The sequence below is a fragment of the Diabrotica virgifera genome, chromosome 2, assembly GCF_917563875.1.
Source record: "Diabrotica virgifera virgifera chromosome 2, PGI_DIABVI_V3a".
Classification (NCBI taxonomy): Eukaryota; Metazoa; Arthropoda; class Insecta; order Coleoptera; family Chrysomelidae; genus Diabrotica; species Diabrotica virgifera.
The window spans coordinates 265,969,040-265,986,197 of NC_065444.1; the positions used below are offsets into that span (position 1 = coordinate 265,969,040).

Below are 17,158 nucleotides of genomic sequence, written 5' to 3' on the forward strand. Positions count from 1 at the left end.
AAAAATGTGTATTTATACATATATTAAAGTAATACAAATTAAAACTTACTTCTTCCGTAGTTTCACATTTATTATTAACGGGTTTTTCATTGATGGAATTATTATCCAATGACGAATTTTTCGCTACTAATCCAAGTATTTTTGTGCTCTAGACTAGAAGACGCCACTCTAAAACAAGAGTATAAAATATTATACCGCTTAGTTATACAAGAAGCTGATAGTCAACAAGAATCTAATTAAATTGGATTATCAAAAAATAAGTACATAAGTATCAATGCAAACATCAAACCACTGCATATTAAAAGTATTACTATTACAATAATTATTGTTGATTATATAATAAAGTGAAACAAGTCAAAAACGTGAAGGTTTCTAACTACCTATCTAATAAAATAATAGTAGAATATTGAAATAATACTTATTGTACTTTAGTAATTTTTTAAATTTTTAATAAGAAACTGCATAAAGTTGAAATAATACGGCACATAATAAGAAATAATTTCTACTAAAATGAACTAACTCATAAATGAACTAACAAATCTTCAACTAGTTTTCTAATAAAGTGAAATAAGTCTGAAAGAATACACTTTTCTAAAAAGCGATAGCAAATAATATACTTACTCGTTAGTAAAACACAGAATTGTTTCGTATTGTATCACTTTCTTTGAAAATACCGGATATCTTACCTCCAAACACAGCCGGAGTATAACTGAATTCCACCACTTTACGAGTACCGGTTTGTGCAAAGGCGTTAGTAAAAAAGAGCGGGAAAATCATTTATCTCTCGCATTTTCATCATTTTAACCTGGCTCTTAAACGGAACAGGTTCTTCTCGTCTAGTTATTTCACTTTATGATTAAATCTCGAAAACCATGAATTTTCAGTTATTTCGCTTTTTTATTAAAGGTGCGATAAGCTTTTGTATTTTCCTATTATCTTATAATCCTATTCCCGACGAAGACAAACCCAAAGACACAAAAATTATAACAAAAATGTATTTACTAAAATCACCAATATATTTTTTTCACCCTTTATTTGCACCGATACATACCTCACTCTAATGATTATGCAACTAAGTCGGCGAGCGCGTACTTCATGCTGTCGTTTTTATAAAAATTCATAATTAACTATTCTAAATGGGAAATAAGCCACAATTTACGTTAATAAAATCATTTTTTTTTGGTAAATTGTGGCTTATTTCCCATTTAGAAGAGTTAATTACAAAAATGCCACAAATAAATAGCTTCAGAACAACAATATCAAAATGCAGTCTCAACATTATACAAAAAGTGTAACCTCAAAAAAATTTAAATAGGTAAAAAATTTTTTATACAAAAATAACAAAGCTTTATTATACACATTATTCAGTTTTGTTAGGTAACAAAGTGTCATAAGAAAATTTTTTAAACAAAGTCGTGAAAAGTGATCTTACAATATCTTTAACAACTGTTTCTATAACGGGAATAAATTCTTCTAAGAAAAGTGAGGTGTTATCGTTAAGCAACTCATTTCCTTTTGCATTTAATTCTGCATTGTCCCCGAAAAATTTATCAAATGACATATTATAACTGCCAATTTTCAAATTGATGTCCATTTTATTGATCTTTAAATGTTCTTTTCCTCTCTTGATCTCCTTATCTAAGACTAAACCTGCGTCAGCCTTGATCTTAGCTTAAAATAAAACAAATAATTATAATTAGCAGTACCAAATAATAATAACAGTAAAATAAAATATAACAGTGGAATATAATTCGGAGGAAGAATAAAATTACATTAAAAAATGAACAAGTTGAATATGAACAAAACAGACTAGCAGCCGATTTGAACGAAGGTATTATAGTACCTATATATAAAAAAGGAGATCGGGAGGAGTGCGAGAATTACAGAGCAATAACTTTATTAAACACCACATATAACATTCTAGAACAGCTAGAGAATGTTAAAGTCACAGAAAAATTAATACATGTGCTAACAGTGAGCCTAAAGAACACCAGAGCAAGGATCATTTTCAACGGAACAACTTCTAAGGAGATTAATGTAAACAAAGGCGTGAAACAAGGTGACTATCTCTCCGATATTATTTAATCTGATATTGAAAGTAATCATGAGGAGGACAAACTTTGCAAACAAAAACATTATTGCAGATCAACTTCAACTAGTAGCATATGCAGATGATCTAGTCATCATAGCGAAGGCGAAGATGACACTTATAAAAGCAGTTGGAAAATTACATAAGGAAGTGAAGGCAATAGTACTAGAGATAAACCAGCACAAAACAAAATACATGACTATAGAGAAGGATGACACAACAACTCAGAAATATCTAATAACACAGAACCTTAAATTTGAAACTGTATCCACCTTTAGCTACTTGGGAGTAACAAAATAGGAAAAACCGGAAAAGAGAGAACAGAGGAAAGAATTCTGAAGGGCAGAGAAACATATGGAATGAATAGAAATCTGTTGAGAAGCAAGACTAAGTATAATATGAACCTATATAAGACCTGTTGTTACATATGGGATGGAAACACGACGATTAATAAGAAAGAGGAAGATAGCCTTCTGAAATTTGAAAGAAAAATAATGAGAACAATACTGGGCCACAATGTAACAAAAAACGGAGAAATAAGAATGAAAACAAATGTAGAAATTTAAAAAAAATTAAAGAGAGAAAATATTGTCAGATAAAAATCAAACCAACGCAAATACGGGACATTTAGGCGTCCCGAGAGACTTTGTCGGGACCCCGGGACAAATCGTTAAAAAACGGGACAATCCCGTTTTTACGGCACGTTTGGTCACCCTATCCAAGTAGCATTTAACGTGTCTTGGTTTGTTTATTTTTACTGCATCTGGATTGTAAATATGTTAGTCTAGGCGCCAAATAGAGGTCACCGTGTCATTTTCAATTCTGATGGACAAACTCAACGGTTTCTTATGGATTTTGGGCTGCTGATTACGAATTTCGAGGGGGTATTTCGATCCGAGTGGTCAAAAAATTGTTATAAACAATTTAATTGTTTATAAATTGTTTATAAGGCTCTGGCTCATAAACTAAAAGAGATAAAAAAATGTTTCAAATAAAATTTGTTCCCTAATAAAAAACAAGGAAACAACCGTTTACTAAACTTAAATCCGACAATTAGAACTCAAGATATTGTAAAATTAGTGCACAATGCAAATTGCAAATTGCAAAATAAGTATTTTTTCGAAGGTTTATCGATCGTAACTCGGCTTCTACGCAAGCAAATGAGCCTTATAAGGTGTGCTTTTAAAGCTTAATTAAGAGGCTTCCAAACAAAGTTTGTTAAATTATTTGATCTTCATTTGTTTTAAAGTTATACCCGTTTGAAGTTATAATTTTCTTTAAAAAATTGTACATTAATTTGTTTATAAAGGTTTCAAGCAAACTTGAGCTATAAACATTTATACTTTAATTAACAATAATGATAAAACAACTCAAAAGGAACAATTTGAGCTTACGAATATGTTCGTAAGTTTATTTTTGGCTAAGATGTCGATATTTTAATGGCGCGCTATGAGGCGCAAGATTGGCTCACAGTCAAGTAAGTATGTATTCTTCGACACTTTATCGATCGTAACTCGGCTGCTACGCATGAAAATGAGCCAATATGTGATATCCATATAAAAATGGATCGAGTTCTTTTGCAGCATCATCATTGCATATAAAACGAGCATTTATGATGTGGCGGCATACACACAATTGACGGGACTTGATGATGCTGCAAAAGAACTAGATCCACTTTATATGGATATCATATAGATAATTAGACTCTGAAGCCTCAAAAAGTTTTAGTTTTACTGCCTATAAGAACAGACATGTACCACCATGTAACTGTTAAAATTTCGCTAAGAACTTATGCAGATGTAAAAGAGCTGATATTCCCTGTATATCTCTATGCAGATTTGCAGATGCATGAAAAAAATGTTTGTAAAAATAGTATTAATAAATAATATCAACTTACTGTTTAGTTATACTTCTGAAATATTAGTTTTTAATGTTTTTTTCTCATTTAGTGCAAAAAATAGAAGACAATGTAAATAGAATGAAAGGTGATACGAGGTACAGTATGATAATTTAATTATAATAATTATATGATAAAACTTTATTAGGATCTTCAAAAATGAAAAATGAAGATAACGTATGTATACATAGAAATTATAATTTGCATCGAGAAGTTAGCGCGTGAACCTTTACGCGGTGAGCCGATCTTGCGCCTCATAGCGCGCGCCATTAAAATATCGACATCTTGGCCAAAAATGAACTTAGTAACATTTTCGTAACCTCAAATTGTCCCTTTTGAGTTTTTTTATCATTTTTATTCATTAAAGTATAAATGTTTATAGCTCAAATTTGCTTGAAACCCTTATAAACAAATGAATGTACAATATTTTTAAGAAAATTGTTACTTCAAACGGGTATAACTTTAAGACAAATGAAGATCAAGTAATTTAATAAACTTTGTTTGGAAGCCTGTTAATTAAGCTTTGAAACGACATCTTCTAAGACTTATTTGCATGCGTAGAAGCCAAGTTACGATTGATAAAGCTTCGAAAAATACTTATTTTGCAATTTGCAGTTTACATTGTGCACTAATTTTACAATATCTTGAGTTCTAATTGTTAGATATAAGTTTAGTAAACGGTTTTTTCTTCGTTTTTTATTAAGGAACAAATTTTATTGGAAAAATTTTTTTTATCTCTTTTAGTTTATGAGCCAGAGCCTTATAGACAATTTATAAACAATTAAATTGTTTATAACAATTTTTTGACCACTCGGATCGAAATCCCCCCTCGAAATTCGTAATCAGCAGCCAAAAATCCATAAGAAACCGTTGAGTTTGTCCATCAGAATTGAACATGACACGGTGACTTCTCTGGCGCCTAGACTATGTAGTAAAGTAGACTTATTCAACGAAATTTACTGTACCGGGGAAATTCCGAAAGAATTGCTAATATCTAAGTTCATCCCAATACCCAAAAAAACCGATGAAATGTGAAGAATATAGAGCGATATGCTTGATGAACCATGTTTTAAATATAATTTTGCCCCTCACTGTATAAAACTAAGTTACAGATAATTCGATTAAAGTCGAAAAAAGTCGATTAAAACTAATAATTTAACTAATACATTTTTAAAGACTTACTCAAATTTCCAAAACCATGACCAACTGTATCTATAGCCAAGATCAATAACTTTCCGACCATTTTATAATCGGTAACCAGCCCTACAGAATCCCAGGAAATATCCAAGCCGGCCTTCAGGGTTTTTACGTCTAGGTCAATGCTTTTTAGGTTAAACGAGTCTAAGCCGTACAAATTAATATTATATAAATCTACGTTTAAACTTTTGTCAGGGTGTAGTTCTGCTCTGTCTACCTTCAATGGAGATAAAGCTGGAATAAACAGTTCTGGAACGCCATGCCCTAGCTTTGGGCGAAGGCTAAGGATATTATCTAAAAGGCATTCGTTCACCTTCGGATCATTCCTATAGCACTGCGTTACGACAGGAGCTGCAAACAAAATGAATATTAATAAACACATTAAGCAAGTTAATACTACAATTATTAAGATACATCATTATCATCGTCTTTGGCTTTTACAACTTTTCGTGAGTCTTTGCCGCGTTTACTATTGTCTTCCATTAGTTCCGATCATGTGCTACTATTTTCCATCTTCTCCAGGTCTTCCCTGACTTCATTTTTCCACCTTTTACTAGGCCGTCCTGCCGAGCTTCTACCGTCTGGTCTTTCACAAAACACATTTCTAATCAGTCTGTCGTCATCACTCTGTACCATGTGGCCTTCAACAGCCACCACGAAATGTGGAAGTACACCACGAATGATGAAAATGGGGAGGCACTAGTAGAATGGTCCGAAGAGCAAAACACATATCTAGTTTTTGATGCCAAAAACAGAGTTACATTTAAATCAGCTGCATGGAGAAAAGAATAGAACCCAGACCTATGTTTTGTCTCAAAAGATGCCAATGACAGACCACTAACAACTGCGAGAAGTGTCCTTGCAGACTTCCCACATACTCAACATCGTCCTGTGCATATCACCATCGGATTATCAATTCCAATAATTAGATCATATCCTCGACCCAGGTGGAATCTTGGAAAAGCAAACTGGGAGAAGTTCTCTGAACAACTAGACCGGACCTTGAGTGGGTTCCTCCAACCAGCAAACATTACGAGAGGTTTGTGGGTGCAGTAATAAGCGCTACCAAGGAAACCATCCCTAGGGGGTATCGCAAAGAATATGTGCCCGGATGGACTGAAACATGCGAAGACTTATACGCGAAGTTTCTCGAAAGTGGTGACCGAGAAATAGCCGACGAGCTTTTACACAACATCGATACAGCTAGACGCCAAAAATGGATAAAGACTGTCGAAAATCTTGACTTCAAAAAATCAAGCCGGCAGGCATGGTCCCTGTTGCGGAAAATTGGAGGAGCTAACCAGCTGGAATCCAGAGAGTCTAAAATGTCTCCTAACAAAGTTGCCTCCCATATAGTATCTCTATCCAGAGCTCCACGAGGTCGAACACATACTACCAACGTGGAAAGAGACTTAAGGGCATTAAAACAAATGAACAGAACGAACTCCGAATATTCAGCAAGAATACTTATTTCTGAAATCACACATGCTTTGAAAGAAATGAAATCAGGTAGAGCACCTGAGTTTGATGGTATCCATCCTGAGTTCTTGATACACAGTGGTGCATACACGAAACAATGGCTTGCAATGTTCTTTAATTATATACTTCAGTCAGGTAACATTCCTTTCTCACTTAAGCGAACAAAGATAATTGCAACTCCGAAACCGGGCAAATCAAACGATAAGCCAGAAAACTACCGCCCCATAGCTCTACTCAGCATCGTATATAAACTATTAGAAAAGCTTCTCCTCAACAGAATTAGTCACAGGATACTAAAAAAATGTCTCCATTGAACAAGCTGGCTTCCGCCCTCATCGAAGCTGTACGGATCAAGTGCTGTCATTAACAACTTTTATAGAAGCTAGTTTTCAAAAGAAACAAAAGACAGCAACAGTAATTACAGATCTAACAGCAGCATATGATGCTGTTTGGAGACAGGGATTAATATATAAACTGGCCCGTATTATCCCCTGCAGAAAGATAATTAACCTCATTGACAACATGCTGACAAACAGAGCCTTCCAGGTTATAATGGGAAGAGTAGACGAGTAGACAGATGAAACTTAACAATGGCCTTTTCCACAGGGTTCTGTCCTTGCCCCTTTACTTTTCAGCCTCTATATTGCTGACATGCCTGAAACCGAATCTCGATAGTTTGGATATGCTGACGACTGGACCCTTGCAACAAGCCACCAATCTTTAGAAATTACAGAAATAACTCTCACGAATGACTTATCCATCCTCAGCGAATACCGTAAGAAATGGAGACTACAACCAAGTACTACAAGAACTGAAGTATCAGCTTTTCATCTCAACAACAAGCTGGCAAACAGAGAATTGCGAGTGTATTTTAATAACAAGCTGTTGAAACACAATAAATACCCGAAATACCTTGGGGTTACTCTAGACAGAACGCTCACATTCAGAGAACACCTGACGAAAACAGCAACAAAATTGAAAACACGCAACAATATAATACAGAGACTCTGCGGCACTACATGGGGGTCCACAGCATCAACTTTAAGATCCTCTGCTCTTGGCCTGATATATCCGGTGGCAGAATACTGTGCACCAGTGTGGCTAAATAGCAGGCACGCCCATCTGGTCGACACCCAACTAAACCGTGCTATGCGTATACTAACAGGCACAATTAAGCCCACTCCTACAATGTGGCTACCTACCCTTAGTAATATAGCACCACCCAACCTACGCCGCGAACATGCATTGGTTAAAGAACATAACAAAATAATGGACAGTCGCCAGCTTCTAGTCCACAATGACATCCCTGATATTATTGGAAACCGTCTCCGATCCAGGTTACCCCCTCTACAATCTGCTCAAGCGCTGCAGTAATCCAACATTGACATAAACACCCGATGGAGAGAAGATTGGGAAAGTAGGACAGATCCGTATTACCATAGTCTACCGGACATCATAGGAAAACCTAGCGATTTAAACGTCCCCGTAAGATTTGGGCAGACCTTATTCGAATTAGAACAAACTGTGGAAGATGCGCCGACTCCCTCTAGAGATGGGGTAAACTTCCCTCGCCTTCTTGTGACTGCGGCGATGCAAGACAGACGATCAGCCACATTGTTCACGACTGCATACGCAGAGCATACACCGGCGACCCTATAGACTTTGTAATGGCAACCGAAGGGTCAATCGAATATATAAAAAAAACTGGACATATGTTTATGATGCATTGTATAATGCATAAATCTAAATATATTCTGTGATGTACTTAGGCCATACGCTAAATAAAAAAATAAACCATGTGGCCTTCTTATTTTAGTCTATTGGCATTTATGTACCACACGATGCTTCTCTGTCCGAAGAGACTCTCTAATTCATTGTTGTATCTGCTCCTCCATTCATTTGTCACACTGTCCCTGCAAGGACCATATATAACTCGCAGGATTTTGCGTTCCCATGCTAATAATTTATTGATTTCTTTCTTTCTCAATGTCCATGTTTCACTTCCGTATGTCACTGCTGGTCGTATTATGGTTTTGTACATTTGGATTTTGGCACGACTTAAGAAGCTTTGACCTAATTAAATTTTGACCTGTTTGGTTAAATTCTTCCATTTATTTGGAATGTTTTCATTATACAGACATATATTAAAAATGTTTGAAATCGTGTTATCAAAAGTAGATCTTCTAGATTAATGGTCTCAATGACTGCACCAGCTTCTCCCGGCGCTCTATTGTTTTTCATATTTTTGGGGGCATGTTGAATATCCTCCCTAATGATAATAATCTTTTTAATTTTGACGGGTATTCTTCTACTCTGCTAGGATTAGACTCATACTTAAAACATTAAAAGACATGGTTCTGTGAAGAAATAAAAATAAAATGCAAAAAAAAAGAAATTCTACCTAGAATACAAGTCCAAAAGAACGAGACAAATATGAAGAATATAAAAGAGTACGAAATGAATTAAACTCAATAGTAAGAAGGAAGAAAACAGAACATTGGGAAGCATTTTCAAAAGAGATGGAGCACGACTTTTATGGGATGCAAAAGGAAATGTGGAAAATGATAAGAGGTCAAAGAGCAGAGATGAAGGAATTGATAAAAGTAAAACATATTGATACAAATACATGGACAACTTACCTAAAAACCCTCTATCAAACAGCTAATCACAAAGAACTGGAAACACCAGGATTAGAATTGGATGAGAAAACAGAAATTAAGGAGGTAATATAAAGAACGCCTTAAAAAAGATGAAAAATCGAAAAGCTCCTGGGAAAAATGGAATAGCTAATGAACTTTTAAAATACGGAGGAGATAGACTTCACAAAGAACTGAATATCCTTATAAGTAAAATAATAAATACAGAGTACTATACTGAAAATTTACTGAGCACTATACTGAAACTCAGAACAAAAATACTTATGGAGAAAATAATGGCTTGCATAAATATGTCGGATGAACAGCAAGGATTTAGAAGTGGAAGATCATGTATCGATGCAGTTTTTGTGATAAGGCAAATAGCGGAGATATCATTAGAATATAACAAACCAGCCTTTTTCTGTTTCATAGACCTAGAGAAAGCGTTTGATAGAATCCAATTAAAAGATGTGATACACCTACTATATGAGAAAAATTTACCACTGGATATCATAAAACTGATAGAAAACATATATGTAAGAAATAAAATAATAATGAAAGTCAATGGAATAATAACATAACCCATAGAAACAAACACAGGAATCAGGCAATTATATTCACTAAGCTCTCTACTGTTTAACATAATATTGGATGCAATAATAAAACAAGTGAAGAAAAAGAGAGGGTACAAAATGGGCAATAGAGAGATAAAAATACTCTGTTACGCTGATGACACCGTGTTAGTAACAGAGTGCGAAGACGACCTACAAAGATTATTGCACGAGTTCAACATTAACGCAAAAGAAATGAATATGAAAATATCAGCCCAAAAAACGAAAAGCTTAGTAATTGCCAAGGAACCAATAAGATGCAAATTGGAGTTAGACAATCAAATTATACAACAAGTAATGACTTTCAAATATCTGGGAATGAATCTATCAGCCGACAACAATATCGAAGAAGAGATAAAAGACTAAATAATTAAAGCCAGTAGAACGGCTGGATGCCTAAACGCCACAATTTGGAAAAACAAACACCTAAGATTGGAAACAAAGGCCCGAATATATAAGTCAGTTATTAGGCCAGTTATGACTTACACGGCCGAAACAAGACCAGATACAAGCAAAACACGAAGACATCTGGAAACCAACGAAATGAAGATCTTAAGAAGGATTGCTGGAAAAGGACTACAGGATAGGGTAAGAAGTGAGGAAATCAGACGCATATGTGGGGTAGACAATATAAATACCTGGGCAAAGAACAGAAAAGAAGAGTGGAATGAGCACATAAGCAGGATGTCTGAATCAAGGATAGTAAGAATAGCCAGGGGCAAGTCACCGTTAGGCAGGAGAAGTATAGGACGCCCAAGAAAAAGATGGAATGACAACTTAGGGGCAGAATGAAAGGCACCGTTGAAGAAAAACAGGCAGTACTGTCTATATAAAAGAAGAAGAAGAAGAAGAAGAAGAATGGATAAAAAAAGCAAAAACCGGAACGAATGGAGAAATATTGTAGAAGATGCGAAGTTACATAACCAACTGTAAAACCAAATTGTTAATGCGGACTGATTTCCGGCGATAAATGAAACTTCGTATTAAAGTTCCATCTCCTATCGGAGGTTGGATATCATAATGGCTATGGTCACGTTGTTGGCTGCTGCTCTGAATAGTTGTAATTAACTACAGTTAAACCATTCTCTAAAATTCCTCAGCGGGAGATGCGTCTTCTTCCTATGCTTCTTCTTCCTTGGATCCTTCCTTGCATAATAATTCTCAGCAACTCATATTTTTCTCCTCTGGTTATGTGACCCAAATATTCCAGTTTTCTTGTTTTTATACTGTTCATAATTTGTGTAGCACTTCAACATTGGTAATCCTTTGAACCCACTGAATTTTCAATATTATTCTTCAACACCATATTTCGAAAGCTTCTTTTTTTCTTATGTGTTGTCTCTTCATTGTCCAAGCTTTGATTCCGTATAGTAATATAGAAAATATGTTGCATACAAATGAATCGGAAGAGTCCAAATAGGGCGGTAATCACTCCGCTAGGAATGTAGATGCCATGAGGATGATGATATCCGGCAACATTATAGAACATTGTTGGGATAAACTAATAAAAGAGTTTCAAAATAAGTTAACTCATCAAATACTGGCGTTGCCATATGGCAACGTAAAACACTGTTTAAAATATTAATTCTTACACGAAAAGTTGAAACCAAAAAACAGAGATCATGCTACTAGTTATTATGTTTTAAGGTTGTTAGACTGTTTGTCTAATTTAGGGTGTCACTAAAACGAAAATTAATTTGTCAAATCAGTTGTTTGTGAGAGCATTTGTGAAATTGTTACTTCAAGATGGACGTCAGATTTGCGTAAGTAAAATAATAATACTAAAAATTCGTATAAGTGTTTGATATTAATAAAATATAAAGTCAAAATAACGTGTTTAAAATACTCAATATTGTGAGACCAATTCTTTTAGTTTTTATTTGTCATATTATATCCCAAACATGAGTGTTGCCATACGGCAACGCTAGGACGCGCTATTACCGACTTTTATAATATACTGTTTATTTTTTAGAAAAGGCTTAACACTTGAAGAGGCATTACAAGTACGATGATGACATAGAAGTGATCGAAATCTACATTGAGCCTCCAGAGGGTGAGCTGACAGCTGAAGACTCAGGCGAGGAAGATGGTGGTGGACGGTGGTCGATAATTTGTCAAAAGATCAACTTCGCTCACAGGCCGAGGTTGTTCTTTCTAACAAGAATAACATAGAAGAAGAGCGACTGGGGAGCAAAAATGGTCCATTTGAGGAGATAGATTCTGAAAGTGTTGGGGATGAAGAATATTTAAAAGTTGATTTGACAAAAGTCATTTGAGTTCGTGGCGATATTGAAGCAACAAGCAAACCTTTTCCACAACCTACTTGGGTTGTGGAAGCAAAAGGTGGGCAGATAACAGCATAGTGACCGTCGCATCAACCTCATATGAGGTTTCACCTGTGAATGAAGTAAAACGCTATTCCCTGGTCGATAAAAAGAACGTACACATAGGCATACCTCAAGTTATTGCGAAATATAATTCTGCAATGGGAGGTACTGATCTTATGAACCAAAACATATCCAGATATTGTATAAGAATCCGTGAAAAAAACGGTGGTGGTGCTTTTTTACTTGGCTAGTTGACTGTTCAGCGCAAAACAGTTGGAATTTAAAAAGAAAAAAAGGGTTACTATGACGCAGCTTCAGTTCAAGCGAGATATTATAACATTTGTCAGGGGTACGAATCCGGCAAACCAAGGGGGTCGTCAAAGCTTAAGTATTTCCAGTAGATCCTTTAGCAGAGTTTCCGGTAACATGCGTTTTGACAATATAGGACATTTCTTAACAAACACCCCTGATAGAAAAAAGAAGAGATGTGCAGCTGAAAACTGCAAATCCATCATGTGCACGTGCACAATGTGTACTAAATGGAAAGTTGGAGTATGTATAAGTAGCAACGTTAATTTTCACACACGATTTTAATTTAATATTCACTTTTGTAGCTAATTAAAAACAATTAATGTTTTCTAGCATGTGCTTATTTTTTGATCGTACAGGAGACTAGCGTTGCCATATGGCAACATACTATTTTGAGAAAAATAGATACCAAACATAATTATTTCTTGTTGTTTTAAGCATTACTAATAATTTACTTATATTAATAATTTATATTAATAATTTGTTTAAAGTTATTCTAATTTAAAAAAAAATTAAAACTCCGTCCTTGATGGGTTAATAAATATGTAACTGAATACTTACGAAGCTTCCTTTCACTCCCTACATACACAACTAAACTTAACAATATGGGGATAAATAATTTCATTTTTTAAGAACGATAACAACTATATGGAACTTGTGGGCCACTCTCTTCAAAATTCGCTGGTTAGATAATAGTTGCATGCTATTTAATACTTCCCAGAGTATCCTTGACGTAGTTTAATATACATATAAAATACATTAAAGACTGCTTTTCTGATGTTTTTTTACAACAATTTCGAGTCAGAATCATCAAAAAGCTGTTAATAAAATGGAATTAACGACAAATAGGGAAATAAAGATACTATGACTTATATAAAAAATATGCTAATCTGTTCTAAACCTTATTTATTGATCTAAAGCAAAATAATAGTCTTTTGTACAAACACAAATATATTTACATAAATGATGTTAAAATGTTTCCTGGTACTTGTTTGACGGCATAATATCGAACCAAATTTTTTTTCTTTGGGTTAGTAGGTGGCCGTTCAAGTATGACGTAACGCAGGGGGGTCAGAAATCTTCAAAAATTGCGTTACGTAATACTTCAACGCCCCATTACGGTGCGTTACATAGGGGGGAGAGGGGGGGTCAAAAATCTTCAAAAATCGCGTTACGTAATACTTGAACGCTCCCTAGGACATTTGAAAGCGAGTTTGAATAAATAAAGTGTATTTCACGAATTCGCAACTGTTTTGTAATGGTAGGGGAGCAAAGTATGCTAAATGTGCAGTCACTCCATCGCTTTGGGGACCTATTGGGTTGTGAAGAGTATGTCCTAAAACCAAAAAAAGTTAAGTAAAATTTTCCATTTTAGTGGGGACTTGTCCATTTTTAATTTAATTTTCCATTTCTAACAATCGTTTTTTTAGATTATAGCGCCATCCATCCATAATTCGAAAAAATGTTTCTAATAAAAGTTACTTATTTTTACAAAAGGAATCTAAATCTGCAATAAAAAATGGGGGCTCCCATTTAAGATTTTAAAGTAACCCCCCACCCCACCTTCGTGGGGTGTCGTGTTTAGTGCCATTCGATAGATTTTTCAAAAATATTGAATAAGTGTATTTTTCAATTTTTCAATGTGATGTTCATTTCGCGAAATACCGCGGGACACGTATTTAAAATAGTGTTGCCCAAAATCGGTCTTGGTCTTGCAGTCTTGGTCTTGTTCTTGCCTTTTCGCAAAACCAAAACCAAGACCAAGACCGCTTTATTTTAGCAAGACCAAGACTGACCGTGCAAGACTTGAGCAAGAACAAGACTAAGCTTGCGAGACTCTTGCGTCTTGCAGCTAGCATTGAGTGTCATTTTAGGGAATATAGTAGTTCGGATATATTATGCTTAGAGATTATGAGACGCAAAAAATATGTAATAAAAATTTGGAAAATTCGACTTATGCGGATTATGAACAATACAATAAACATACATAGCGAATCAAAATATTCACTAAAATAACATTTGACATATTTATTTGACACGTACTCAGAGGTCATAATAAATTATTACAATGTAAACATAAAATATTTTGTAATACATACTTTCCTAGCAGACGACGGCGACGCCTTCGCTTTGAAATTAATTGTAATTGTCTAGACTTTGAGAATAGCTGTCCTTTCATAAAATAATCTGTGTTGTGACGCCGACAGTAATATCCTATTGAAACTTAGATAGGTCGCCTAAGCTAATAAAAAATATACGACACACACTCAGTTGTTTTTCCTTATCAGTTAGTAGGATTCTAAATACCACATCGTTAAGATTAAACATCGTACTTGTAAACTTTCTACAGAATGTGCAATTTTATATCAATGGGTCAAACCAAATTCCATTCTAGACAGAAAATGTTTTTTAATACAGTCAAGTTTATGTCATTTATTTTTTTTTTGTGTTTTAACCATGTTTTAGCACATGTAATATAAGGTTGTTAAATGCAAATGTTTAAAGAAACAAACCGACTCCCGTGGGATATGGTAGATAGCTAAGTTTGTGAGAGTATAGGCAGGGATAGTTATTTAGTTCGTGGGTTTAAACTCCACCCGATGTGAGTTGTTCAGACGTTTATTAATTTGGTTGGTTTTTACGATGTCTACAGGGTGAGGCAGATAAATGTTCTATTAGAAATATCTCGAGAACTAAAGGCAACAGAATCATGAAAATGGAAACGAAGGGGTTTTAAAGAGTGATCTATTTAATGAAAATATTTTCATCTATTTCCTACTTCCGCACCCTGTATATTTTTACATTTTTAAATTCTCCTCGATGTTTTCGTTGTTAAGATATAAGGTTTTGTAATGTTATATAGGGTAGTTTATAAGAAAATTACATTTTTTTTCTTAATTTCGTAGCAATATTCATACCCTGTAGAATTGTAGTAGTTTGATATCAAAAACTCTATTTATGTTCATATGATTTTTAAAATAGTCTACTATTGTTAAGAATTGTTAGTATAGTCGTTGATTGAAATATTAATACTAGTAATTAGTAGTAGTATTAGTAGTATATAGTATATAGTAGTAGTAGAAGTATTAATACCAGTATTAATATTTCAATCAACGGTATAGCTAAATTTTTAATTTAAGAATATAGGGTTGGTCGAAATTCGGAATGAGTATTTTCTGAATTTTCTTAAATGGAACACCCTGTATTTTAGTATTGTAATGAAATGATATATTATGGTACTTTTTTATTTTTTAAGCATTCCCTATACCTAACTGCTTTACTTTGTCTGTTATTGGTGATTCAAGCCAAATATTAATTGCAACAAAAAATACGGGAAATTTTATTAGGTTGGCCGTGAACATATTCAATCGCAAATAATTTTTCGGAAATAAATATATTTCAATCCCAGAATCTAGACTGATCCTAAAAATTACCAATAGTGGTTGAGGTATCAAAATAGGTACCTACGTATTTAAGAATGTTGGTGCGATTAACAATTAAGCACAAATTAAGGCAGGTAGGTTAGGGAATGCTTAAGAAATAAAAAGGTACCATAAAATATCATTTCATTACAATACTAAAATACAGGGTGTTCCATTTAAGAAAACTCAGAAAATACTCATTCCGAGTTTCGCCCAACCCTGTATATCAAATGCAACATTTAGATATACATACTAATAATTTTTAACAAGAGTAGACTATATTAAAAATCATTTGAACATAAATAAAGTTTTTGATGTCAAATAACTACAATTCTATAGAATGTGAAAATTGCTACGAAATTAATAAGAAAACGTAATTATCTTTTAGACTACCCTATATAACATTACAAAACCTCATACTTTTAGAAAAAAGACATGGAATAGGATTCAGAAATGTAAAAATATACAGGGTGTCTCATTTTAAAAAACGAAGTTATAAGTAACTTACGGTATAACTTGAAGTAGGAAATATATAAAAATATTTTCATTAAATAAATCACTCTTCAAAACCCCTTTATTCCAATTTTCATGATTCTGTTGTCTTTAGTTGTCGAGATATTTCTAATAGGAAGATTATCTGCCTCACCTTGTATGTGAAGTCCAGCTGAAAATGTACCTATATTGTTACGTTGTTCTAAGATCTAAAGTAACGTTTAATAAATAGCAATATGCTGGTGGGTAACTGCGAGACTTGCAACACTCTTGCTGCAAGACCAAGACAAAGACCAAGACCGGGAGTGCAATACCAAGATCAAGAACAAGACCAGGTGTATTGGTGCAACACCAAGACCAAGACTCTCTAAGTCTCGTCTTGGTCTTGCATTTGAGCAACACTAATTTAAAATATTAAATTTATCCCCCACCCCTCTCTGTGGGAAGTCGCGTTTAGTACCACTCGATAGATTTTTGAAAAATATTGAGTACGTATTTAAAAAAAATGTTAGGATATAGAAAGTCTAATGCTCACAATATTATTGAAGGTTTTTATTTAAACAGTTTTTGGGCGACCGGTTTCGGCGTTTACAGTTTATACGCCATCATCATGTACGTATTTTTTAGTTTTTCGATCTGTCATTCATTTGGAACTCACCCATTTCCTTACGTCCCGCTCAAATTGTCAGATTTTTAAAA

The 17,158-nt window shown here is 34.3% G+C and overlaps 1 protein-coding gene across 1 annotated transcript; it reads right to left on the reverse strand.

The window, feature by feature from the left end:
* Window positions 1-1,323: 1,323 nt before the first annotated feature.
* LOC126879864 (uncharacterized) lies at window positions 1,324-13,336 on the reverse strand. Its single transcript, XM_050643179.1, has 3 exons — window positions 13,107-13,336; window positions 5,169-5,534; window positions 1,324-1,671 (listed from the first exon to the last, which is right to left on the reverse strand). The coding sequence occupies exons 1-3, from the start codon at window positions 13,168-13,170 to the stop codon at window positions 1,361-1,363; spliced, it is 741 nt and encodes a 246-aa protein (XP_050499136.1). The 5' UTR covers window positions 13,171-13,336; the 3' UTR covers window positions 1,324-1,360.
* Between the last annotated feature and the right edge of the window lie 3,822 nt (window positions 13,337-17,158).